General features: G+C 42.6%; 1 protein-coding gene across 6 annotated transcripts in view; it reads right to left on the minus strand.

The window, feature by feature from the left end:
- Positions 1 to 196: 196 nt before the first annotated feature.
- The window catches only part of KCTD20 (potassium channel tetramerization domain containing 20), a 30,976-nt gene continuing 3,600 nt past the window's right edge, over positions 197 to 27,572 (minus strand). Inside the window, exons 2-9 of one of the 6 annotated variants that reach the window (XM_076357729.1) lie at positions 26,361 to 26,433; positions 8,647 to 8,846; positions 7,654 to 7,933; positions 6,671 to 6,773; positions 6,023 to 6,143; positions 4,860 to 5,057; positions 4,233 to 4,343; positions 197 to 3,622 (exon numbers count right to left, since the gene is read on the minus strand). In XM_076357729.1, coding sequence (XP_076213844.1) covers positions 3,330 to 3,622; positions 4,233 to 4,343; positions 4,860 to 5,057; positions 6,023 to 6,143; positions 6,671 to 6,773; positions 7,654 to 7,933; positions 8,647 to 8,797 — 1,257 coding nt within the window. In that variant the 5' untranslated portion in view covers positions 8,798 to 8,846; positions 26,361 to 26,433 and the 3' untranslated portion in view covers positions 197 to 3,329. Of the gene's footprint in view, positions 3,623 to 4,232; positions 4,344 to 4,859; positions 5,058 to 6,022; positions 6,144 to 6,670; positions 6,774 to 7,653; positions 7,934 to 8,646; positions 8,847 to 12,819; positions 13,038 to 17,905; positions 18,011 to 20,678; positions 20,877 to 26,140; positions 26,162 to 26,360; positions 26,434 to 27,572 lie in introns of those variants that run through there. The other 5 variants (XM_076357731.1, XM_076357727.1, XM_076357728.1 and 2 more) reach the window with 5 other exon arrangements.

Below are 27,572 nucleotides of genomic sequence, written 5' to 3' on the forward strand. Positions count from 1 at the left end.
CGCTTCTGTGCAGCTGCTGCACAAGGTCCCTGCCAAATCACCCGGGCTCTGTCTGACATGAGACTACTAGGACTTTGGGGTCCCAAGCCACACTTACTTTATGAAGTAGGGAAACAAAACCTTCTAGCAATCTATCCCCTGCCCATTCGTCTACTCCACATTTAAAACAGTTTTTAAAAGAGCCAAACAAGCCGCATATAATTTATACTTTAATACAGAAAAGAAACCGTACATCTGTAGTTCATACACACCACAGGTAACACTTCAGTATATCCAGAATAAGACAAAACTTGACCTTGTACATGAACGGTATGTGACCAAGAGAGGAGGAAAAGCAAATGCACACTTTTTCAACTTTAGTGTTCCAAGGGAACTTGCACTGCTAAAAAAAAAAATAAAATCCAAAATTCATCTTTAATTACTTGGAAGAGCCAATTAAGTACAGTGGTTTTCTGGAGTGATAAAAACTGCCTGGAAATCACAGAAGCTGGATACCTCCATCCCATGCTGAAGGTCCAAACTGATTACACAGGGTACCAACACGTTCCTACGAGGCATCGACAGTCTTTAAACCTCAGGCAATGGCCTGTTGCAGCCAAGTGCCTGGGGCCACTACTTCTAATCAACTGGCTGAATCCTTCAAGAGGCCTAGCTGACACTCGGCTCAGGGACAGACGCTGGGGGGGGCTGTTTTGGCCGAACACGGTACTTAGCTGTCAGATCCCGCAAGCTGCTGTCGATGGCAGATGCTCGGCGTCTGATGCCTTGACACAGTCCTGCAGGGTAGCGCTCAACGACATGCACGTACAAGTCCTTAGAGCAGAACACGTGTAAACTCCAATTCCAAGTCAGCTGGTCAATACCAATACACGTTCACTTAAAATTTACACTGCTGTAAAAATAAATACACACCCAAAAAAAAAAAATCCATAGGGCCTGGGGAGAAGCTCCATCATTGCTGGGGGGACAGTCTCACCACTGCCTTTGCTTGACTTTTGGGAACGGCTCGTTACCAAGGCAAGTAACGGGTTTGGTCTGGCCCTTAGCCGGAAGGTGAATGGTCCATATGTCTTCCTTTCTCTACTACAAAAATAGAAATTCATCTAGAGCAATGATGGAAAGTGATTGCACGCCCTCTCTGTGCAGGTTCTGAAGGACACTTCTCTATACTGATCCAATGACGCGCAGGGAGGATTTTTCAAAAGTAGTCAGGCGGACCCGGGCATCTGAACCCCTGGGACGCTCAGGAGGTCCTGAAGCGCTTTTGGGAATCTTCCCATAGGCACTTATAAAAAGAAGAAATCTATTTGCTGCACTTAGGAAAGAAGGTAAGAACAGAAACGCTGCAAAGAATGGAACCTGTATCCATACAAACGGGAACTAAATGTATCAGCAGGTATATCTGCCTCGGCAGAGATTTTGTTACTCGTAACTAAAACGACACTCATAAACCTTTAGGAAAATTTGTGCTTGATATTGTCATGTTACTAACACTGAAAAAAACATCCTTAGCAGCAAACAGTAACAGCAATCTTCAACGCTAAGTCTACCATACGCTTTGCAGACAGACAGAGAATAACAAAACTTTGCTTGACAATGCAACCCTGACAACAAAGGATTAAACCTTCTAGGGGCAGACCGATACCTACTTCTATTTTGAAGTATGACCAGGTAATTCAACGCGTCAGTGGTACAGGGTTCAACAGCAGTCAATTGCAAGAGCAGAACTGACCTGAACTTAACAACTTTGCAAGGGAGCTCTCTCCCTCTCTCTGTTTTTGGATGGGTTCCAGCTCTTCTTTGCACCAGCACCATGTTTCAGTACTCTGCTCTGGGTACCTAAAACCTCTACACAGCCATCAGAAATGATGGCTTTGTAAGGCAGGCCCCTTCTGGTGGACGCGCAGCTCCGTTGTGGCACCACTGAACTAGCGGCGCGCTAATCGGGGGGTTAAGCAAGCCTACTGGGAACTCCATACTGCAGGAACAGGACCAGCTAGGCTCTAATATAACTAACCGAGCTAAACCAGCTTGGAGTGTGTCTCTACTTACAGTCACAGCTTTGTTGGCCCTGAATCCAAAATGAACAGAGCCTTAACCACAGACTAGGATAATGTATTCAGAGCAGCAAAGGAGAGTTGTTCCCAGGTACGTGTATTTTTCTCTACTGAAGGCTGGTTTACTATTGGTATTTCTTACCGGCCTGACAGCAAAATGGTTCAGTCAGTTCCAAACTGGGAAGAAAATAGCTGGCCTTTTAAAGCTGCAACAGTAGAGTGCTCCTTGGAGAGTCTACAGAAATTTTGACTGCCTAAGGTTGATGAGACCAAGGATTTTACTCAGGTATTAAACTGTCTGTACTGGGAGCTCCTCCACTGGCTTTTTTTGTCTTAGCAGGAGGATGGAGGAGACAAATTAAAGTCTTTAGCATGCACAGTCATCTCTAGAAAGCTTCTTACATCTATTAGGCTACTAAACAGATTTACTTTGTTGGTAAAGTATCAACTACAGTTGATATTTTATATATAGTTATGTATTTATACTATATATTTATACTATTTATATATAGTATATATATTGTAGTATATAACTACAAAACAGTCTCTTATTTTTGGCTTTTTCCTTCAGCATGATCTACTTGTTTTACTGAACTTAACAGACAACATCCCTAAAAACAGCGATTCCATCTTATGGAGAAATGGGAAATTCCTGTGAACAGGCATATGCTTCCTATTAAACTAGTTCAACCTTCCCTAGAACAGCAGTACAACATGCTGGATGCAAAGCCAGGTGGCAGTGTAAACAGATTCCTCCACACTCGGTATTTTTGCTGTCATTCCTCCACACTCAGTATTTTGCTGTCACAACTGTGCTACATTTCTGCTGGTTGATGAAAGAGTATCATCTGTCCCGCCTTGATGTTCGCTCCTTTGTAACTGATTATCACAAAAGCAAAGCTAAGTGCCTAATGGTAAAGGAAAGCTTTGTCTTGACAGGCCCAGAATTTCCTCTCTCATGTCAAACGACATTTCTAAATACTTCTGCTCTTTTTAGAAGTTTAGGTAAAATATTCAGCACCCACCAATCTGGAAGCCTTTGTAGTATAGAAACAAACAGCATAATTTCTTTTTGTTTGAGGAGACGTTGCTTTTGATTGCACAATTAGACTATGGAGTGTGGCTCTTTATTAACATGCTTGAAATACGACAATGTAGTAAGAGCATGAACGAGGATAAAGCACCTTTGCAGGAGTCTGTGTTCCATCACCTGGGATGAAACTATGCTGAGACGTTCCCACATCAAGCAGGACTATCCACCCTGAGCCACGACTAATCTGGTAGATCGTTAACAGCCATTTGGGAGAATGGTGCGTTTAGCCTGTCGAGTTCATCTACTTGTGGGGGGTGATGCATTATCACCTCATGGTCCTCTGAAACGTCATCACCCACAGTGACTAGGTTTGTTAGGGATTTGCTCCGAACACACTGGAAATCAACATGACGGCTTTTGCCTTCTTCCTTTTCCCATGACATCTGGATGAATGGCCGTTGAACATAGTTGTATATCACTTCGGACCGGCCACCAGGCCTCCTCTTCACCTTCTCTTTACAGGTGGGATATCCTGAAAACACAGACAGACAGTCAGTTGCACTACACACCTCTGACTTGCACAAAGGGACAACAGGATCCCAGAAGAACAGCCAGGCAGGAGTGATTATGGGGGCAGGGGGCACTTAGTAGACAAATGCTCACATTCTACATTCTTGGCTTGCAAAAGACTGCTTTCTTTTCCCCTGAAAAGACAGTGCAGCATTGTGTGTAGTCATACGATCCATGGCTGCACAGCGTTAGCCATTCTGTGAGCAAACATAGCTACTATAAAAATAAGACAGTCTCCCAGGACAGAGCATGTTCTCTAAGCTCCCTAAGGGAATGCTTGGATCAGCAGGCAGATGCGTGACTCCCCTTTCCCGCTTGCTTGGTCCTAAAGAGACAACGCTTACTGGTACATGCTACGTATCTCTCATTTTTCCCTTAACTTTTAAGCCTCCTGACCAATTTCAGTGTAACGTGATAGAGGTGAAGGAAGACGCCCAGCTTCTACTAGTTTCATGAAAATAAATGCCGAGTAAAACACAGAGCAAAACATGCCTAGAGTCCAGTGGAAACCAGGCTTTACTGACTATGGAGTCACCTGTTTTAGAATTTCCTTTGTTGAAGAAATACTTTACCTTCAATGCCAATGCGAATATTTTTCAGGCCCCGTTCCTTTAATACAGCTTTTGCAACATCACGGTTCTCGATGTACTTGAAGAATCTGTACAGCTTGGAACTGTAAAGGACTTGAGAAATAAAAAGGGTGATTAGAATTTACCAGGAGGGACCTTCTCCCCGTTTTTGACATGCTCGGCCGTGGGGGTGCCAAAAACCAGGTCTGGTCTCCAAGAACTACTTCAGGTGTCTGTTCCCATCACTGGGATTAGCTACACTTCCTTGGTGGGAGGGTAGGGATAGACACTACAGTCTGGATAGAATGGGTGGTGATGGGTGTGTAAAGCAACGAGTATTCACTCACTAGGGAGCCAGGAAAAGGCCGAGGGGAAGGTGGCAAACAAAAGGAAAAGGATGCAGTGAGTGCTGTCATTACCAATGCAGGCGGTCAGACCAAAGCTCTAACTAGGCAGGTATCCTGCCTCTAGCAGCAGCCGGTTCAGAAGGAACGTACAAAACAGGACTCCATGTGCCAGCGTATCTTCCTGGAGGAAGACTGCTGTTTGGGCAACGGGTCCTCTCCTCATGGCCAGATGTCTGGGTGTGCGCTGAACACAGAGCCAGGAGCCCCAGTGTAGAGCCCTTACTTTGCGAGTACTCCTCTCCCATTGGAGGTGGATGATCTTCATCCCAGTCCACGGTGTCTTCATCTGTCAGCACGACAATATGGCATTCACGTTCCCCTTTCCTTGCGCTATCCACCATTATAGGCAGAATTAGCTCCTCCAGGTAGCTATCAAACTGCTTGTGAGCACCATCATTGGAGAGCTCATGTAACAGAGCACCTAATGAGACATAAAACATATGATGAGCTTTTTTACCCAGTATGAAAATATGTCCCAGCTCTACACTTTCCAGATACATGCAAGAGCACAGCCCGCGTTCTTCTTTAGAAAAACTCCTTAACATATGCTCAGATGCATCAACAGCCTCCAGCTCCAGAATTGGCAAAATAAGATGTATGAGACTGCATTTCAAATGAGATGCAAATTATACTGTAGAACCATTACATTACCATTAAAAAAACCCCAAGATCCAATAAATACAGTGAAACAGTGATAGACTGAATAATTAATTCATTATGATACTTAACTTGAATTTCCAGCAACAACCTCTGTCCTTGAAAGCACATTTTCTGCCTTCTCTGTGATCACTCATCAGAGGACAGGGTAGGAAATTCCACCCACAGCCTGTGCTATGATACCAGACACCCCATTTTAGTATAGTGCCTTTCACAGATTTGCCTATGTTAGAAGTTCTTTTTTGCCAGCATACCTACCAAAAAGCTGCTCTCGATCAGATCCCTTCATGACTAGGAACTCTCTGCTACTTTCCAACCTCGGTATCTTTGGTTCCTGCTCTGCCCATCATCCTTTAGCTTAAATTATTCACGATTCTCTGGTACATTTTAGATAGGAGTTATAACCCTGCTTTTAGCCTTCATTTTGTTTGGCTGTAACAGCAAGCTCTTCTTCTCAGCCTCTGTTACAAGAGGAGACTAGAATTTTTACGATTTCAGTTTGCTTTTTTGAGCAAGGTGTCTGTGTTCTGCAGGATTCAATCACTTCACTTTGGACTGATGCAGCAAAAAAGGAAGCTGTTTAAATGCAACACATACATGAGTCCTAGTGGAGTCCATACCTTCATACTTAAACTAAACCACACAATTAAGAACTGCACTGAGTCAGGATCAGAGTGCTCAACACCACGCAGATGATCTCCTAAATACCTGATTTCTCTCCATACTTACTTAAATCTTGACATTTGATTGTGTTGAAATCAAAGTTTATGCAGAGGTAATCACATGTGTCTCGAAGGTCTGGGATGGAAATCCCATCAGGGCAGTTAATGATTCCGGTTTTGTAATAATCCTGCAAATAAAAGGACAGTTTTTGGAGAGAAAAATTAAGAATATCTTGGACTCTGATAATTTTTAATCAGTTCTTTGTTTTGTTAACCAACATTTGAGAGTCACAGAGGCTATATATAGCTCTGTGAACAGTAAAAGCAGCCCTGCTTGTCCAAGAATCTACGTCTCTCTGCAGATCCTCTTGGGTCTGATAAACGGTGAGCTCCAGTTAAAACTTTTCCCATGGCATAGGGTTGGTTTCATAACATCTCACATGCAATATGCATTTATATGCAACCACTAGGTCAGGACACAGCTCAGGAACTACAACAGCACGACACAAGAAAGGTAAAAGGCAACATGAACAAATATTTGAAATGTTGATGCATACCAAAGTCTACTATAATTTTTTTTTAAAAATCACAATGCAAAACAGTAATAAAAGAATATGTCCCAGAGGGTGTGCAGCTGCCTGGGAGATGGCTCAGTTTTGCACATGTGACAAACAGATTGGTTTTTTTTTTTTTTAATCTGCAAAAATCTCCTTACCAGCACAGTCCGGAACACAGCTGAGCTAATTCCTTCTGCGATTTCATATTCTCCCTTTTCATTTGGCCTGGTGAAATTATATTCTCTTCCTGGTCCAAACATTCTGAACAGATAAAAATCTACGTAAGTGCACAAGTATATTTAAATGCATTCATTCTAGAGACCAATAGGTGCACTGAGGTTAAACAAAACCAGCAGTGACACATATATACAGTAACTTGAAACCTATACTCCAATCTTTTACATAGTAAATAAGCACAAGAGCTGTCTCAGCTAAGTCCTCCTATAGAGCTGGACTCTGTTGCTACAGCTACTGTATTGTACGGAACAAGCCACAGCTCAGAGGAACAGATCATTCAACCCTGGGCCAGAAAATACCCTGGCAATAAAGCCCTTTCACTGAGGCTATGCAAGATAACCACCGCGTGCCTTTTGATCCCTTGTTTTACACAATGACCCATGCAAGGGTCAGTAACCCAACAGAACCTGTCTCCCTTTGGTCAGAGATGGGTGAAAGTGCTGGCAATACAGAAAATGAGTCCTTCTTGTTGCATCAATAGGCTCCAGCCTTTAAGCCATGTTACAGGGAGCTGAGTAACTTCTCTTTTGGGAGAGTATCAAAAGGTAACAGCAGCACGGCGATGGAGCATTATCATTTTCCCCATTCTGGAAAGGAGGTTATCAGCTGTGAACAGATGTACTACTTACCAACAAGGCAAACACTTGGAGAGAAGGCAAAAGGAGACCATGTCTAGCTAAAAGCACACATTGTTTGAAGGAAGTGGACTGAAGGGAGAACTACCAACTCTCTCTACACCTGGTAGTGCCTTCAAAGCCTCACTCACAGCCAAGTTCTGAATGAGGTCAACCTTGCTTCGCTTGTGCATACAGATGAGATCGCAAAACAAACATTAGGGGTTTGTTCCATTTTAGCAAACATTTGACTCCCTTGAGGTATCTTGAAAATAGTGGAAATCACCCACCTTCCCAGCATAGTATCCGGGTGAGCAGTGAAAATCTGTGGATTCACTGCAAAGCGAGTGCCATCTACCACAAGCGTCACTTTCTCTGGAGCCACTGTTTGTGAATTGCTGCTTGAAGACAAAGCGCAGCATCCATGGCGTTCCTGGGTATTAAAATATTCTGACTGTCTCTTAGTTCCATCTTGGAAATGACAGTTGTGCGTGTCTTCAGGAGCAGACAACATGCTACTGATCTGGGGACTTACTGGACAAGCAGTGTGTCGGCATTCAGAATCTAAACCTGAGAGAGACAAACGAATATTGCAAGGGTAAGATATAATTTACTGAAAAACATCACTTCATAGTAACACTTCCTACTGTAATTAGAAAACTGAGTCATACCGTAACAAAGGATGTCAATATACATAACTGTCAGGGTAATGTTATATGACATAAAACTAGACTGCATTTTCAAATTCAGCCAGCAGTTGGATTTTGGATAAATAATTTCCCGATGAACCATGATGCTTAATACTCCTTGTGAAAGCAAGATGGATTCAGCGTGTACAGAGCAGGAGCACAGGAATTAAACAAAGCCAGACATACAGACACAGATTCCTAGCACTGACAACTACTCTCACAGGAAAGCTGGAGCAGAAGCACACGCCACACTAGAGGTGGTTTAAGCCAGCAGTGCTTGATGTCCGGTCCATGGTGGGCACGCAGCTCATCAGGACTGTCCAGCTCCTTCCAGTTAATCTGTTCAGGGACAACCTCAGGAGGAGCTGCAAGTCAGCCGGCCAGGGCATGCCCATGTGATGATCTTGCCAAGACAGCATGACCCTAAACTCTGCTGTGGACCGTTGTCCTTCAGACCAGCCTGGCAAAGGCAGGGTACATACTCCCCAGTGCAAACTGCCTTGGGATACTGGAATTTTTCCAAAACGTAATACCCCTCAAAAAAAAAAAAAATCTCCCTTAAAGATTACTATAAGGTGAAGACGTTATCCTTACCCTCAGTCCTGGGAACCGCAGCAGGGCTGTGACCTCCGAGCGCCACGTTACTTTCTTCTGACTCATGGACTGTTACAGTTAGGTTTTCCACAGAGCAACTGGACTCCAGATTTCTTGACCAGTCTGTCCCACCAGCACAGTTAACATTCATGCTGGGCCTCCGTGATGTGAGGAGCTGGTTGCGTTTCCTAAGAGAAGAGCTAGGAGAGAAAGTACCACGTTGTTAGTTTTGGAAGAAACTCCCAAGCAATGAAGCTCAAATCCCTGTACCTGGTATCGCAAGCAAAGTCCCTCAGGCTCAAAAGGCATTTCTTCAGATACTTAACTGTGTTTCAGAGAGGCTTATGATGCTAGTTATGCCCCTACACTTACCTAGAAAGAGGCAAAAAAAAGGTTTTAAAGTAACCAGGGGTCTATTTAATCTATAAACCTTTCTTTTTTAAAAGTAAGTCTAAAGCCACTGATGTCTTTAGATCACATATGTGTTTCTGCAAACACCTTCCTGGCAACTGCCTGACCTCCAGACCACTCGAGCCCTTTAAAAATGTTTACATATCTCTTGATTCCCAGCACTGGCAAAATGAGCTCTGTAACATGGCTATAGCCCGAATACAGCATTTTCCCTGTTAACAGTTCAGGCGTCGCCTCTTAACCGCTCTGAGGTTTGACTAGGAGGTTCCCTGCTCCCAGTCACTGCTTTTTTTTGGTCTTCCTTCTTCTTGATTTATCACCCTCCCGTCATATAGTGCTCACCCTAGTATTTAACCCAATATAGTCCTACAACAAATACTCATATCACATAGAACAGCCAGGACTGCAGCAGCCTTACATCTATTGTATCCTGGCTCAGCCCGACACACATGAGGCTTTAACCAATGCTGTTCAAATCTTAAATGTTCTTTCAGCATATGCAGAGAGACAGCTTCCATTTTTTCTGTTTGGCCACTTTACTCTTAAGTGAAATTCTTCTTCCCTGTTCTTATCTTTAAGACACACTTCACTCCTTTTTATCTCCTAACAGATCTCTTCTGCCGTCTCTTTCCCTCATTCTCTCTTTGGCATTTATTTTGTCCTGCTATTGCCTTGGACAAGAAACAGCTCTCCTTTCTTGGCTTGAAGTGTTTTCTTTTCACTCTCTCAAACATAAACCAGCAATTTCCTCATTAATGAATTTTCCCTATTTCCCCCCTGCAGAACAATTGTCCTGTGTCTTTTTCTTGGCTGAATTAAGACTCCAGGACCCGTGGGTGCCATCTATAAAGCGTGGCAGAACACGGACGTGGCTAGATACAAACCAGATAAAATACAGCACTAATAAAACAACAAAAAGGCCAAATAAGAGTTGGCCAGCTTTCTGGCCAGGACCTGCTGAGGATGAAGGCCTTAATGAGCAGTTCAGTGGTGGGTTTCAAGCCCATCATTACTGGCAGTCAGCGCAAACATTTCATTCTTAATTAGAAATTTTAAAAAGGAATAACAATTCCTTCCTCTTGTTCCGTAAAACCAATACTAAGTTGCCAGAATTATTATATCTGTATATTTTTAGAAAATCTGTTGCTTACGCATCATGTGATATTCATCAGAAGGAAGATTTTTGGCAACAGCAAAACCATGTGAAAAGCTACTGTATTCTTTCTTTTTTTAAAGGCTCTGGCTGGCTGGTAGGAACAGCAACGTGAGGAGCCTATGAGGGTCATCCTAGTTCCAGCAAACTGTGCCGTGCATCACTACGCACCTCTCCTCTCACCAACCACCCAACGCTGGCTGGGGCCGTTATCACAACCCCAGAAAGCTCCCTCTCCTGACGCTTTCCAGGCTGCTTCCCTTGGACCCACTGCACTGGTTGCCTGGACCCCGGAGAGACCTCCTCATCAGTCCCATCAGAAACCCCATGAATGCTGCCTTGCGTTCGGTCACGTGTGAACAAATCCACCCCCTTTTGCCTGAGCAAAGGGCAACACAAACTCGTCCTGAATAAACCCGTGCAATCTTTTGCCCTCTTCTCTCACGTGTCAGACCAGCAAAGAGGTAGTAAGAAAGGCCAGCAGTCTGCTCTTGGGCCATGGGCAGTGGGACATGGGTGTGTGGAGTCCCCAGTATCCAAGCAGAACATACCAGCATACCAACTGCACGTGCATTGCGCAAACCGCCCCACTCATACAACTGCAGGACAAACCTACTATCTCAGGAATGATCTATATGAGTGAGTAAACATACAGAATATGCAGAAAATACTGTTTAAAGTAAACCCAAATATGCAAATCCACATACTGTACAACACCCTGCAAAAACAAACAAACAAAAAGTCTTTGTCAGTTCTGGAATTGATTTAATTTCAAATGTAGCAACAAAAATTCAACCATTCCCCTATTTCATACAGTCTTTTGTAATTATTGTGAGAAAATGGAGTTTTCCAGGCTACAAATGTTAAACTATTTATACAACTAATACTGTGGTTTCAAACACATTCACTGAATTCCAAACATTATAATTATGATATACTTTTTGACCAAAATGCTTTAAAATTTGGTAACTGCACAGAAAGCCAAAACATATTTTTTAAAACTGCAGTTTGATTTACTCAGGTGAAAGTGTTTTCAGATGGGGAAAAAAAATCCTTGTGGAGTGGATACGTAATCATCTTGGGAAAGCCCTTAAGAGGAGTCGTTCTTGAGACTAGCTAGATATTGGGAGGAACACAAACACCACACTGGGTTGTGTCTCAGGAACTCTCCCCCCCCCCCCCCCCCCCCAACTTTTCTATATTGAAACAAGCTCCCTGATAAAACTGAGATGCTAATGCACTCACTTGGGAACAGAATTTGCTCTGTGAGCTGACAAGAACTCCATTAAGAAAACTTGATAAGCATAAAATTTACTCCTCAGGCCTCTTTCTTTCAAGAGTGCTCCGTTGCTGCAGTTCTGCCAATAAGCTCCCCTTGCGCTGTCTGAACACCCTCTTGGTTATTTAATACATCACTTAGCAGAGAAGAGAATTTAGGCAGGGAGTCAGATCAATAAGCAGTTTACATCCAGGCAAACAGCAGCTTTATCAAGGGACGCTTACATTCCATAACTTCACAAGAGGCCTGCCTTATAAGCCCTGTTTAAGTGATGTCAAATAGCACGAAATGCCTACAGACTGAATTTTCACAACAGTCAAATCGGGTTTGATGAATGCTGCAATCTTTGTTCATCACCTTAAGCTCTGAACTAAATGCACGCACAGTTCAAGAGACACTGCATGCCATTCAGCAGTCCTCTACTATGATATCTCCGAAATTATTTATAGAATGATCATCAGATGTGCAGGAATTACAATACATGAATTTGCCCATATCATTTCCCCTCCTTTTTCTGCTTAATCTGCTAAACAGGATTTTTAGGGAAAAAAGCCCCAGCTGTTTGACACCTTTCTCCTCGTTCTTTTCTGTTACACTAAGTTTAGCACCGGTAAAAGGTGCTAAAAACTGCAGCAATGGGAAGATTCAGAAACAGATGCTCTTCACAATTGTGGTGGCTCTTAGAAGCATCAGATCTGACTTTCCTCATTAAATCTACGGGAAGCCAAACATTCAGCCCTGCTGATAATCCAACTTGGGCCAGGCTAATTTCCTATTTTCTGTCCCCTCTTTGCCTGCCCAAATCCTACACGTTGTGTGTCAGCAGAATTGAGGCAAATGAGTAAGGATTCCTTTACCACATTTGGCTGGTACAATAAATATCCAAACTAGTCATTTAATATGACAAATACATTGCAATCACGCATACAACCCAGTAGGGAAACTAGTACATAAAGACTTCAGAAGGCCATACTCATGCCTGACCAGCTTACAAATGTCCTGGTTTCCTTTCATGCCCAGGATCAAGGTGAACTACCCGTGGTGAGGATGAATACCTATAAATAATAATTAGCACTATTCATCTTCAAAGCTTCTTACAAATATTAACTGCTCATTCCTCCTAACAGCCCTGGGAAGCACTGCAGGGAAGTCTTTTATGAGAGAAAACAGGGATACAGAAAAAGAGACATAATCTTCAGGACCAGCCAGAGTAGCAGGCCCACTAACTAACTAGGTGTTGTGCTGACTTTTAGCACGTTCACTACTCAAGCTCCCTGGCCGTGCACCGGCAATTACCCTGCGGTTAGCAGGACAAGTAGTAGCAGGTTACCGTCTTCTTTTGAGGTCTGTTTCCACGCACATTTCTACCCTCTGGTAAGCACAAATTGGCTGGTACCACAGAATTGATCATGGGCAGTAAACGAGCACCCTGACTTCTTAGCTCACTTCTCAGTAACTTGTTTGTATGCTCAGATCCTGAAGGACCAGGCAGGGACCAGTCTGCAGAGGAGTTGAAGACTCATGGCTTGTGGACGGCTGGATTTTGGGAGCTGGGAACTCATGAATATCAAAAGCCCGGTGTCACATTCAGCACTAAAGATCAGAGAGAAAGAGCTCCTAAATAGGCTGTGATTTTTTTTTTTTTTGGAAAGGAAATCAGCATCACAGTCAAAAATCAAAATTCACATCTGACTCCGGCCGTTGGTTTTGCCCAGCTTGGAGCACGTAGGTCCCTCCTCCCTCCAAAACATGACAATGTTAAGAATGAGTTGTGCAACTGAACAAACATCTCTGTTCTCCAAACCATGTGCTGATGGTCACGGTGAACTCATCACAATTTATTTGAACTTGTTTAGAGCCAACACTTTTGTTGAGAGAAAAATATGGAAGTGATATTTAAATTTTTTTTTTTAAACACAAACTGGAAACAGAGTTTTATTTAGCAATGCATCTTTGGCACAAACAATTCATGCTACAAACCTTTTGCAGAGATAAAGAGGCTGATCCTTGTTCTACATAATTCTTAAGAAAGAAGGAAGTGTACTGGAATGTAAAAAGGCTGGGACTATCCTCAGCGTGTTATCCTTCCCCACCCTAACAAATCTGAGGCACATCCAAACCCACTTCCCAAGGTATACAGTTCTCACCCAGCTACTGGAAGGAGCTGAATGGCTTAACTTGTACAGACCAACATAAACTTTACATAGGTGATGTGTGCAAAGAAAAGAAACTCAAATACAGTAACACGTCCAGCAGAGCAAACCCAGTTAGATGCAGGACATTTTATTAAGCAAAAGGTAACAAAAGCATCAGTATAGACTTGCTGGTTTCTAACTTTTTATTGTATTACTTGTTTGTTATCCTTACCTTTGGGATTTTTTTTTTTTTTTTTAAAAGAACCATTATAAGGTATTTTAGGTATCAAGTTTGCAGAACTTCACAGAAACCTCAAAGAAAAATCATGAAAAGCTGAGCTGCCAAAATCCATTGGAGAGTAAAGCCCTTTACTGTAACATCTGACAGCTTATGCACTGCTTCACTGTCATCTGGCATGACAAGAAGGAAGTCGTAAGAGAGTAAAAATAGTAGAAGTGAGTAACCTTACTTCACCATTTGGTTTGCGAATGGCGAAGAACGACCAGCACACTGAGCGAGTGAATCAGATGGTTAGCAACCTTCCACTCTTCCTAAACCACAGCGTAACCACGATGACTTAAATAAAACTCCAAACAACTCATTTTTAAGGTGACAACACTCCTTTAGATCTACAAAAACATTCCATGTACAATTATTCTCAGAAATATGAGCAAGCAGGAAACACGCATATGCAGGGTGTGCCTGACCTAATTCTACAGTCTACTACTTTAGAACAAGACGTATTTCTAATGTAATTGCACGCCTTTCAAAAAAGTCTTTAATGTCTTAAAACATATCCTTGGAACATGCCAAAAGCTTCTCTAAACATAAAAGCAGAAAAACAAATTAGCAATGATTGAATCCCTCCTCCGGAGAGAAAAAGGGAAATCTCATGGGCTTAAGATAAATAACGAGAAGCATTTCCTGGACAGAAGGATTAGCGAATCAGTATAGGGTACGTCTAAACCACAACGGGGAGTGCAGCACAGAGATACCCAAGCCAGGAGAGATCCGCTGGCCAAGGCTTCGCTGTGCTGTACACAATGTGCGGATTTGTCAGCTGGAGGCGAGATACAGTCTAGCTGTACAGGTATCAGCCCTGTGCCACGCTGAGTTAGTGAACCTGGCCCCTCTCATGTAGGACTCGCCACTCACATTCATCTTCTCTCAATTGGTCTGCTCTTGTGCCCCTCACACATTTTTGGAATTGGGCTAAGTAAAAAGAAAAAAGCTATCAAACTTGGTATCAAAAAATATCATATTGGCAAGTAGGCAGCGATCCAACTTTCTAATTTTCATAAATACTATTTGCTTTTGATCATCAGATGGATACTTCCCCGGCGAGAGGGAGGAAGAAAAAAATAACCATACTGCTTGTCAGCTCAGTTCAGTGGCAATAAAAATTCCCCAGTCGCAGGGAAGCATTCCAGAGGGCTGTGCAGAATGAGAGTAATCCAACCGTTAGAAAGGAAGGCAAGAAGTAAAACTTTCTGCTTTATTAAAGATTGATAACAGACTTGGGGTCTCATTCTGTAAACGTGAAGGAAATCCACTGAAATCAGGTTTGAATTTGCATGAATGAGACTGGAGTTAAACCCTAGGAATTTTGGCCACAGCTTCTGTTCATTCCCATACCTGTAACTTGGGAGCCCCTGAAGATTTTCACAAATAAAATGGATAAAGTATGGAAAGGAAACAGCACAGAAGGGCACAGGAAAAAAAACCTACCAGGCTGTGCCTGCTCTAGTCTCGACAGAGCTTCCCATCTTATGCTCTGCTTTGTTCCCTTCTGCATTCCCAGTAAGAGAGAAACAGCACCATTAGGAAATTGGAATAGACAAAATAAGTGTAAAACCTGCCTATTAAAACACATCTTCAGTGTAAATTGTATAAAATTCATCCAGAGTTTAAAACGCAAGAAGCTGCCGTTCCTTTTACAGGTTGCTTGGAGTAAACACAAGCCTATCGATTCTTTATCTACTAAAAAATGAAAGTGAGTGATGGTCCCACATTGTCAGTATTGCACAGTTTACATTAGGAGAAAGGCACTTCTAAAGCAATGACCCACCCTGCTTTTAAACCCTTCTCCCTGCTTTCGGCCAAATACTACAGCCTTTAAACATTTTAAGGTTCAGAGGGTCTCTCATTCTCACAGCAGGTGGTTTTTTTGGTCTTCGTTTTTTTTTTTTTTAAAGCATTTTTCCAGTTGTCAGGTACAAATCCAGTTCCTCATTACTACTTCTCTTTTAAGCATAAGACTAGTCTAGGAGATCAGTTTTTTATCCTCTTCCTGAAGGGGAAGGGCCATGCGTGAAGTCTCATATAAGCAGGGAAGCTGGTGTCACCAGCCTGCCCTGGGCAAGCGTACCTTCTAGCACAAGGGTCTGAGCCCCAGGTACTGCCCTGGGCAGCTGAATCAAACAGGGGATGCTCAAGACAACGTGAGACTTGGCAGATGTAAGGTTGGCCACTCACTGGCACCTGTAGATAGGCCGGTACCACAGGAGAACAACGTAACAGCGCAGTCACCCAAACTGCATCAGATAGAAAATCTACCTGGAGCCTTTAACATGCTTTTCTCACACCTACTAATGATCCTTGCTTCATTTTCTGCTATAGACACAAAACATAACCGGACAATAAAAGGCTGATTTATAGGTTGAACTGGCACAGGCACATTACAAAAGGCTTTTCCCCTGTTATGAAATAACTTCATTGATATACAGAGGAATCATTTCCCATCCGGCTCCGAAATATAGATGGAAAATAATGTCCAGCAGGACTGATGCAATGCAGGACAGCCTGCAAATTTCTGGCAAGAGACAGCAAGAAGGCTGATGAAATGCTTGATTGTTTTCTCCTATTCTGTGCATAGTGCTTCACTGTTAGCAAAGTTTACAGACTTACTCATTTACTTGAGTCTTAACAAAAATCCACTGTTTTTTACAAATGCAATTCAAAACTACAGTCTGAAATATGGTTTTGATGGTTTAACACTGCACATCCACATCTTGATTTAAGACCCATGGTTCAACAGGTTCTTCCGTAACTGCCAGCGCCTGGTTTATGCGCTGAAAGCTTGCATTGCTGCTGATGGCACTGACCCACGTCGGTGCCCCACACTGACAGCATCATTTCTTTTGCCGACCTATCATCACCAAGACTAATACATGCAGAAAACTTGTTGAGATCTATTAACTTGAAGTAACTTTTCCAAAATAGGCAAGTTATACCGTGGCAGCCTCATCAACTGGAATAGACGAAGTGCATCCAATAATGTCCTACAACTGGGTGTCTCAGAAGGGAACAGAATTTCTGAATAAGGCAACAGGTTAATGCTTTGCTAGGGCTATATTTCCCTCCCTGTGAGGCTCAAGGTACTAGTGTTAAAGAGCACAACCAAGCAACCTATAAAGGCTATTTCCACTATTCACACTATTGGGTTTACGACAGTCATCTGAAAAATTATAGTTCTTATATTTGATCCTCATAAAGAGCTTAACACTGTAGTAATGGCAGCTTTGCGAGTGCTATTTGATTAAATTCAGTCAGCAATTTAAATAAAGCTGGCCATGCCCATATAGAATATATACCTCCTTTCTAGGCAGAGGGATGGAGTATGCAGATCTGACCAGGGTAAGGGGAAAAACCCTGGTGAAAGATGAGCTGTTGCAAATATAAGCAGGATCATCTTCTCTGGAGACAGGAAAAACAAATGTTCCCCTGCTAAAATACAGAATACCCAGCTAAATAAAGTTTTAAGCCAGATGACGCCTATGAGTTACACTTTGTCTTCACCTGTGTTAGATTAAGCTACAAATACTTATGTAAAAATCTTCAACAGGAGCAACAGCAGCAGACAATAGAGTTTTGCCCTGTATTCTCTGTTCCACCATTTTCTGCAAAACTACTTACAAAGCTTTCAGAAAAAAACCCATATTTTGACAAAACATAAAAGCAAGACCTACCTTAACTCTTTAGATTTTAAAATGCTATTTTCTTTCTCAATTTTTCCTCTTAGGCAGTTAAATCTAACTTGGTTTCAAATTCACACCAATTCCTACATCTACACTACAAGAAGTCAAGCGTCTCGATTATAAGCTGTACAAAAAAGCATAAGGACAACAGTATTTCTTCTGAGAAGGTTCTAACCCCAAGTCCAATATACCTGCAGCAATCAGAACTTCTGAACAGAAATAATCACCCACGTTTCCTATTGTAACTCTGGAGCAAACCCTCTCCCAAGCACCCCCTCTCAAACAACACAGCTCCTTACTTACTGGCGGCTCATATGTTCTCAGTGCTACCAGCACCAATATCCCGAAATCCTCCTTTAATAGAGGCAAGCACTAAGTCACAGCAAAGCTTCAGAGTTTAAACTGTTTGTGCAGCAATGGTCACTCCCCCAAAGCCCAGATGTCTGATTCATGTAAATATTTCAGTTTAAAAGTCCCCCTCCCCCCCCCCCCCCCCGCTGATTCATGAGAAGTTTGAATAGAAAAATCTGTATGGTAACAAATAACTTTATTTTAAGCCTCCTATTTTCAGCAAAAGCCCCCCAGAACCTCTCTCTCCAGATGCCTGGTTCAGCCTGTTTTTGCAGGAATCGCGTGGTAGGTAAGGCGCAGTTTTATTAAACCCTTGATGCCTTATAGTTAAATACACTCCTGCCACTCATCTGCCACACGTCCCTTACGCAGGCAGAAAGGAATTAACTACCAGAATTTCTGAATATGTACACAACCATGTGCACACAGACTCCTGAGTCCAGAAGACCTTGGACTTGGGCCCAAACAAATTCACAGTAACTGAGGATAAAATTAGTTATTTTGATATGTTAATTCCCCCCAGGATGCATTGCTAATGAGCCCCACTAAGTACCTTCTTCCCTCAGAGCTTGGGTGCCTATGCACAGCATTGCAGAGGCATTACACGTTTACGTCACCTGGAAATGTTACCCTCTGTCAGTTCAAATATTAAATCAATCTGTTCTGTTATTCTTAATGCTTTCCCCTAAGGTATATCTGGATTGCTCAGCTCCAAACACAATTTCACAGAACAACAGAATTAAATATATCACGTATCATCAATAATATATCATTTTTAATGCAATAGAACCTGAAGACGTAGGAAACTACTTTCGTTCTCACTCATGCCAGTGATAAAGCATGTGCGTGTACTGACAAGTTTTAAAGTCTGATCGTTACGTAGCACCTGATTAATGAAGGATGCCTTAAGAGATATCTTACTTAAAAACAAACCAATCAATCCAACATAATGAAAACAAGTTGTCACGAATTTACTAACTCATGTTTGTACTGTACATACACACATGGTATCGCAAGCACTTACTACTTTTGGTTTGGGGGCAAGCTTTTAATTCTTTAATGCCCAGTTGTCTCGTCTATCCAGATACAGGTGCAATAAAGCACCTGTAGCCTGTTAAGGAGATTGGGGGGATGTAAAGAAAGAGCAACAGCCTCTTATCACTAAGACACATTGTCCCGCACGAGGTGAGGTGGGTTACCATCATTCAGGACTATGAAAACTCCACACAGAGCACACGATGCTCGAGAGCAAGGCAGCTTGTTGCACTTTCAAAGCATGCAGAAAGAAGCGCATGCACCCCAAAAATCAGCAAGGAGATGGCAGCAGGGTACAAATTAACACTTCAGCTCACAACTGAGGGGCTGAACACACCGTAACCCCCTCCTATCTCCTTCACCACAGTGGCCTTAGGAGAGCCAGGAGCTGCAGACAGCATCTCAAGCCCAGTACTTGGAACTGTTGCCACTACCACCTGCAATTTTGACCTGCAATGCAGGGTCCGAACACCAATACCCAAGCTGCAGCACCTTAAATGATAAACTACCCTCTTTGCTTTTGGTGTAGCAACTAGCCAGGGTGGATCCTCTTGAGATGAGGATTGGAAGAATCGGTGTATTTGGAAATACACAACAGTTGTAATACGAGTGGATTATTTTACAGCAGCATATCAGTAGAGAGAATATTCAGACTAAAAATTCCTCTCCTCACCTACTGAGCTTTTAGTTTCCTACAAAAAGTTAGCTGACATTTCACCCATAGCAAAAAGCACCTACTTGCTTTGACTCTTACTTTAGAAAGGCTGCGAGCAGCTCAAAACTCCACCTTCCTTCTCTGGAAGGGATCCCAACAAGTAACTGCTCACTCATTCCCAGCTCATCTGCTGCAACTCCAACTGCCATTCATTTTTAACCAATTACATGGCAGCAGCTTGAAAAACTAACAATAGATGGCAGATTTTTGAAAGCTGAATGCACTTACAGTAGCTATTCACCAAAGAGTTTTCAGAATAACAGAGCATACAGCATAAAAAAACCCCCAAACCAGGGAAGCTGCATACTGTTTAATGAAATGCAATTAAATTTGAAAGTAAATATTCTAGTCTTGAAAAAGTGGTTCATCCGCACTACAGTCAAGAGGAGCTCAGTGCTTACTGATGTACCTGAATAAGCCCTGATCTACCTATACTCCTCTGCCTCTGTTTCAGGGCCTGAAGGAGGGCTGTACAAGGGGGACGGGAATGGGAAGAGGGCACAGCATAGCAAGCCAGCCCCTCTACCTGCAGCCCAGGGCCCTGGTGCTCTGGGACAGGTGCTGCTGTCACTGATTAAAGGTCCAGCAGTAGTTTGTGTCCAGTGTGGAAGAGCAGAACCAGGCTTGGCAAAACTCAAGTGTCATAAGCCAGCCCAGGAGACCTTTACCTAACTTTGGTACGAGACGGGCTGGCATGGGATCCCTGCCAGGGTAATTATCTGGCATCCCCACGAGGCATTGCCATATCTCACCACAACAGTCAGCAGGGCAAGGAGCTGGAACCCAGTTCAGATAAAGCCACCGAAGCTACAGCTGTACTGTCCAGCCGAAGGGCTGAGATACTCCTTATGAGCAGAGGCACAAGCAAAGTGAAGACTATCAGCATTGTCTGTAGAAACAACGGAATCAAGCAAGTTGTTTAACTCACATTAAGATACAGACAATAGCAAAAAGCAAAACAAACATAAGGCCTACCTTTTAGAGTGCAGCCGCATTAGTAAACTCTGCAAGTAATACTAAAGTAATCCAAAACCAAAATAAACAGAAGAGTTTTATTCAGCACAATTGCAGCTCTTCAGGAAAACACATCTTGATTTATTTTTAGGGAAGCAAGAGCAGGGGCTAAAATTTCAGCTAGGTGAAGCCAACCATTAGCACTCTGTCAATTTATGTCAGCAGAGAACTCGGTACCTTATTTTCACGAACTGAAAAACATCTTGCTCAAGATTTCAAAATGACTAAGGTTTATGATGGTACATTGGCAAGACACCTCTTTGTTTACATGTCTGGATAAATATTTTACATGTCAAGCATAGTTATAACACTTTCTAAGAATATTCCATTACATTCTTTCTTATGTGACTAATAATTCTTTCACAAAAATATTTGGCTAGTGTCATGTTTCAGCAAAATTAGCCAGGAACTGTAACCATATTTTGTGGAAGTTTAAAAAAGGGAAAACACCACTAAAAAAAAAAATACAAAATTGAAAAAGCAGAGACGATGCCTATTTCAACACACATAATGAGGTGTTCGTGCAGAGGAAAGGTGCCCATTTGGGCACTGAATAAGGTTGCTCTTGAAAGTGGAAAGTTCTAAAATGGAAATGTATTCCAGAACAGTCCACTCCAGCTCATTTTTAATTTGACAAGCAAGCAACCCATCAATATTCTAGCTAAAATTGCAGCTGGCTTTGTGAATGTTTATCTCAAAGACAATGAGCAAAAGAAAGGCTAGGATTTTTAAAAATTTATTTATTTTAAGGAAACAGTCTTCAAAGTCTGTCCTTGTGAGGAATATTCAACTCCTCTGCTGAATAATCCAAGAGCTTTAGAAATAAATTAGCATGTTCCAGTAGTAGAGCTTATGCATAATTTTAATAAATCCTTAACAAGAAGATAGGTCTTATTGTGGAGCCTGCTAATTAAAGGGTCTATTAATGTACAAAGCAGCTCTCTCTAACCCTAGGATTTCAACCCAGTCCCAATCAGACATGACCAAAACCGTGACATTTTAGAGCTCTTAATGTGAACTGCATGGAATGAGTTTGCTATTTTCAATCTGGCTGTCAACTAGGCAAGACACTTACAAGAAACCACCATCACTAAGTGAACCTCTTGGTGGGAAACCTGGACCAAAACCCACATGGACAGAAGTCTCAGCACACTCAACACCAGCGGGTGAATGCTTCTTCCAGCCCCGTCTGCAGGACACCGCCAGGGCAGCACGAGGTTGCTGGTACGCTCATCGTCAGGGCTCAAGCTGCTCTGGGGATAAGTAAAGCCTTTAAGTCTCACAGCTGTCAATCTGGCTGGCCCGAGTTCACAGGAGGTTTTGTTTTGAATTGTTATTTTTAATTCAGCTGTGACAATCTCCTAATTAAAGATAGCACTAAGTGTCTGCAACACACAGGTTGAGAGACTGGAGAAGAGTCTATCTCCTGCATTAATAATAGTTTCATCTCTCAGAAATGCAATAATTCCACTCTACAAGTGGTGAAATGGCATTTCCCATAGTTGTCCACAACACCTTTAAAATGGACTTGGAGTGACTTAACAGCACAAAGTGAAGACAGATACAGATGCCATGGCCTATTAACCAATTTTCTGTAAACAACTGAGAGTTTCAAAAACAGCTTTTAGAAGGAGAGGCTCACCCCATGATCTTGGCAAAGAACATTTTGTAATAGGGACATTTGACAGACAGGGTACCATTTAAATATAGCACAGCCCTAATGCACAAAGCTCTCCACAGCTTTATAATTACCAGTAAACAGACATCCAGTTTCCCCCTTGCTCATCCAACACTAGGTAACAGACATAATTAGACTGGTTTCACTTCAGTATCTTGCGCAGCACAGTCAAAGCTAACCATCTCAAAACCAGCTGTTTATCACTGCTCCTCAAGTCTGACAGCAAAAACTGCATGTAAACGCATTTCCTCGCTATCAAATACGTTCATTTAGGTCTTTCTGAGAGCGCCACATCATACAGCCCTGCGAGGGGACTGCCATCTCCAGCAGGCTGGGAGCAGTGATGCAGAACTGAGTCACAGCAACCTTTTCATACCGCTCAGCAGCAGCCAGAACAGCATGTCTGGCCACGGCCTCACCCGTACATTTGAAAGTGGACAGGTTGCTGCAGGGAGGGGGGCAGACACGTGCTTGGACCCCATTACAAGATCTGAAACGGGGGACTATTCTGGGAGGTGATAAGGAGAAAGCCTCTTCTCCCACCTGCTGCTCACACATGCCCAAGAAATGCACATCCTCAATATTTTTCTCCATTAGTGCAGCATCCAAATCAATGGCTTTCGATCATACATTTAAATTGCTGTGCGGTACAGCTTAGTCCAGAGATAAGCAGCATTAAGGATAAAAGCTGAAACCTGTCTAGTCCACAATGACTCAAACATTACCTAATTTACACACCAGAAGAATGGATCTCATAGAAACTGTGGAGATTAGCAAAAACTTGAAGTTTTGAGGTGCTTTATATTAAACTAAACTACTTCACAACTATAGCCAAATCATCTGATTTGAAGATCACTGAGTAATCTTATGATTTTTCATATTTGCAACTTGGTCTGTCTGAAAGGAAAAAGAACAAAGTAGATCCTATAGAAAACAGCCTGTAGAAGAAAAAAAGATTGTGCTCATATATATTAGAGAAACTCCACAGATATAACAAATCTAATTGTAACAGTAAATCAGTGCTTCCTGAATTTTAAATAATCTGTATTTCTTTTCTATTCCTTAGTTGGACTCCTGAACAAAGTTACAAGAAATAAGGCAAACTTTTTGAAAACCTCCAAAGACTCCTTTCCCAACACATGCAGTAAAGTCTTTTTCTAAAAAATGTATTTGAATAAAAGGCCTTTGCTATCGTAAACTTCCATCTCCTGAGCCTGTATCAGTCACTAACACCTGACGAAGGGCGGCCTTCTCAGAAAAGCATTAGACTACAGGGAGGTTTGCAAGTGCCTGCCAGAACATTTATGTCAACGGATTAGGGAACTCATTCATAACTACCAACTGCTACAGCAGATAACGTTCCAAGCAGATGTAACCTTTTCCGTGGCTAGAGATTATGCAATGCCATGATTTTTAATCCACTCACCAAGAGGAAGAAGAAATTATCTAGCTTTCACATAGGTTAAAGCTTCCTTATTCTGTTTTTCTCCGTTACTTGTTCCAGTTATGTTGAACTAGCAGATGATATTAACTGCACATCATCTGGGAGACTTGTAAAATCCACCCAGCTCATTTCCACTCCTACTAGAAACCCTGTTGCTGCAGCCGCTGTGTTGCAGAGGCTCCAAACAGTTTCTCTCTTCCTGCCTTTTCCCTACTCGCCTCCTTTGTGGACCTTTCACTTCAGTTTCCCCAAGTTATAAGAACACCCTGAGTGAGAACTGCAGTCATTCAAGTCACAAAACAGACACCACTTAGGGAAAAATAACGTCAATGATTAGTAAACTGAGAAAATTGCTAAAGTTGGGGTACGTGCTTTGCCAAGACAGTTAACAGGACATCCTACAGCATCATGTGGACTCACAGATTAATTTCAGGAAACGTCACCAGCTGTTGCCCAGCAGTGAGCCATGGGGCTGGGCTTCAAGAGATCCAGCTACACTTTCTAGACCCAGAATTATATTTATTGAGGAAACCCTTCTTTTATTAAATATGGCCTCACTATTTTTGCCTGCCTTATCTGTTTTTCAAAGCTACGTTGCCAAAACTTTACCTACAAGAAGCATTATCTGGCAGCAGCGATCACTAATTATTATGCACCATTTCTTAGTGCCGTCACAAGAGCAGGCTGCCACTGGACTCGAATGTTCTCACACTGCTCCGTTGTGACAGGCATTAGGCACAAGGTTCAGTGCTGCTATTTTTATGGCTGCCAAGCTCTACTTCCTTCTGAAAACTCTCTGATTCAACGGACTAAACTACTACATCCCAACAGACAGGTCAGGGACGTAGCACTATTTTATGAGAGCTAGTTGGTAGTTGCATTCATTTCCCTGTTCTTGTAATACACTCTTTTGCCACTGAAAGTATGACTAATAAATTTTAATCCGTATTATTTGTCCACAAATTGCAAAGGCAGACCTGACACACACACAGAGCTCTGCTCTCGTTTCTCTATCTTTATTCAATTTCCCTCACCTTTTTTTTTTTTTTTTTTTTGCTTCTTTTGGCTATTTCAGTATTGGATCCCAGGCAGTTTTCTATTCTCAGAGTAAATCGCTGACTAGTTCTCTAGTCACTCTGACAGTGGGATACATATGACCTGTTCCAATTTATAGTTCACAAGGGTGTTACGACATTGCATGTTCAGCAGCAAAACCGATGCAATGACTGAACATTCCCACACTCAGGAGCAATCAGTGGATTAACGTAATTTTTAATAGCTACACATAACACATTTGAGGTTGTTTTGAGAGCAAAAACCAGGGAAAAAAACAAATCCATTCACTGCTGGCAAAATTACTGAATATTGAACTTCAGCGACTACAGCCCATGGTCAATGCCTCTTCTAAGACTAACAGCCATTGATTTTACTTCTCAATTTTAGGCCTGTGATCACAAACCAGCTGCCCTTCAAAAGTCCTAGCCCTCTTTTATGCTCTGACAAGCGGAGCCAAAAAATACACAGGCCAGCATATGGTCTGTGCTCAGGTCAGAGGACACATCACGCCCGCAAATTAGAACTTGAACAAGAGACAGGAGGAGAAACAGCCATGAAAGCTGATGAAATGAGACATAGGGAAGGCAAGTCCCAGGACTTCAGTTACTTACAGCATCTGTAATTATTTCCCTGTAATAGACTCCTGAAACACACCCACGTGAAAGCCCACTTTGCTCTGCCTTTGTGGTTCTGCCGCATTACAACTCAGCCTAGTTTGGTCACCAGTCTGCTGCAAAGGAATTCCAGTCACCACGGGTGACGGGCTAACAAGGTCTTGATAAAAAAAAGTCTCCCCACTACTTCTAGACCTGAGACTAAAGGACACATTGCTCAACTCTGGCCTCCTGTTATAACCCCCTTCTCTGGAAAGCTGGACATCCTTTGACCCCCAAAACCACTGCTCCTTGGCCTCCCCTCCCACCACGCACAGACGCATCCCGGGGCTCCATCTTAGCTGTGAGCTGCCCGAGCCTCTCTGGGGAACACGTGGTAGCAAAATCAGGATGGCAGGCTCCGCAGTAGAGATCAGCCACTAGCCATTCTCATCTCAGAAAACTGCAGTTTTGATATTCACGCTGCTAATCTGCCTTCCTCCGTGCTGCAGGCTGGATGGAGTCCCTCCTTTAGGTCCTCCTCATGCAGCAGTGGTTGCCTGCCTTCTCCCCAGGATAAAGCAGGGCTGCATGGGGCATGCTTAAGCACTCCCTATTTACCCTGGAGCACGGGGGGTTGGATTCATCTCACCTGAGCTGCCTAGATTACAAGTCCCAGCTTCTCTATACAGACACTGGTAAGAAACAAGCACTGGAAGGCAATTCAGCTCCTCAGAACGCAGATGGGATCAGTCTGGGCTATGGGACAGAAGATGAAATTTGGGAATTTTTCAGAACTGGGAGGCTATTCAGTAGACAACAATTCACATGGCAAAGCCGTCCAAAAGCCAGGGACCCAAAATTGTACTAACCTTGGCAAAAGATGGTCCACAAGCTCTAGCCGACTGTCATGTTGGAATCAGAGGGGATGCTGGGATCAGAAACCTGAAATCAGAGGGGCTTACATCAGCAGTCTGGCCAAGACCCCTCCAAAAACCAGATACTGCAGTCACGTTGCTTCTGCAGAAAATGTTAATTTTACCAAATTGGTAACTTCTGATCTCATCATTAGCTCTGGTTATGCTATTTATGAATAAAGTGGAAGAAAAAATGGTGGTGGCTCCCCATCCCTTTACATTTCCCCACAGAAGAGTATTTATTACACTGCTTGTCTGGATATGCGTTAAATTAGCCAGTAATGAACTGATCCTCTAGCTAAATTTACTTTCTATTAAGCAATTCATTTAAAAATCAGGAGATCCTTTAGACAGCTGAAGTGGCCTTTATCAGCAGGCACCAATTCAGCATTTTTCCTGTAAAGAAAGAGCTCATTATCCACACACTCCTCTGGGATCTCTAAACAGAACGCAGCAGTCCCAGAGTCCATTCCCAAGCTAAAGTTTTAGGGAGGCTCACTTTGATTTATTAAACAGGAATTTACTTTCTAGTAGGAGGAAGAGTCTCTGACACCGGCTTTGGTGAGAACATGCAACTAAGAGAGAGTGCACAGGTACGTGCTATTTCAGGTAGCTCTGCAAGTCTCCTTTCACGAGTTTATTTGGCTGCTGACTCGGTCTGTCATCATGCAGTGACTTTCATAACTTTGTGATGCAATTATTAATACATTACCACTACTACCTACTGCTTGGCCAATATTCCTTTATGATCACAGCTTTTGGCAAAAGGGGACAAAGGTGATATTAATTGCTATACAGCGCTACGTCTTACAGCAAATTCATTACAAAGGGTGAAGTATTGTTTACCTTTCTCTACACCCAAATTTTCTACTTATGGGTTTTCAGGTATTTAAAGTGGGGTTAATAGCATTACTTTTAAACAATACTATACTCTACTTCCTTTGACTACACTGCTACACTGTGAACGAAACACTTGGCTGCCTGTCATGGGCACATGGAATGAGTTCAAGATGAGGTTGAGTGACAAACACATCCGAGCATACCACAAACTTTGTGCTGAAAGCATCAGCTAATAAAACCAGATGTGATTCTTGCTTCTCATTACCTGTCAAGACAGACTGAATCGCCACACAAAAAAATGTTACAACATCCTGAACAGAAAACTCA

The sequence above is a fragment of the Aptenodytes patagonicus genome, chromosome 22, assembly GCF_965638725.1.
Source record: "Aptenodytes patagonicus chromosome 22, bAptPat1.pri.cur, whole genome shotgun sequence".
Taxonomy (NCBI): domain Eukaryota; kingdom Metazoa; phylum Chordata; class Aves; order Sphenisciformes; family Spheniscidae; genus Aptenodytes; species Aptenodytes patagonicus.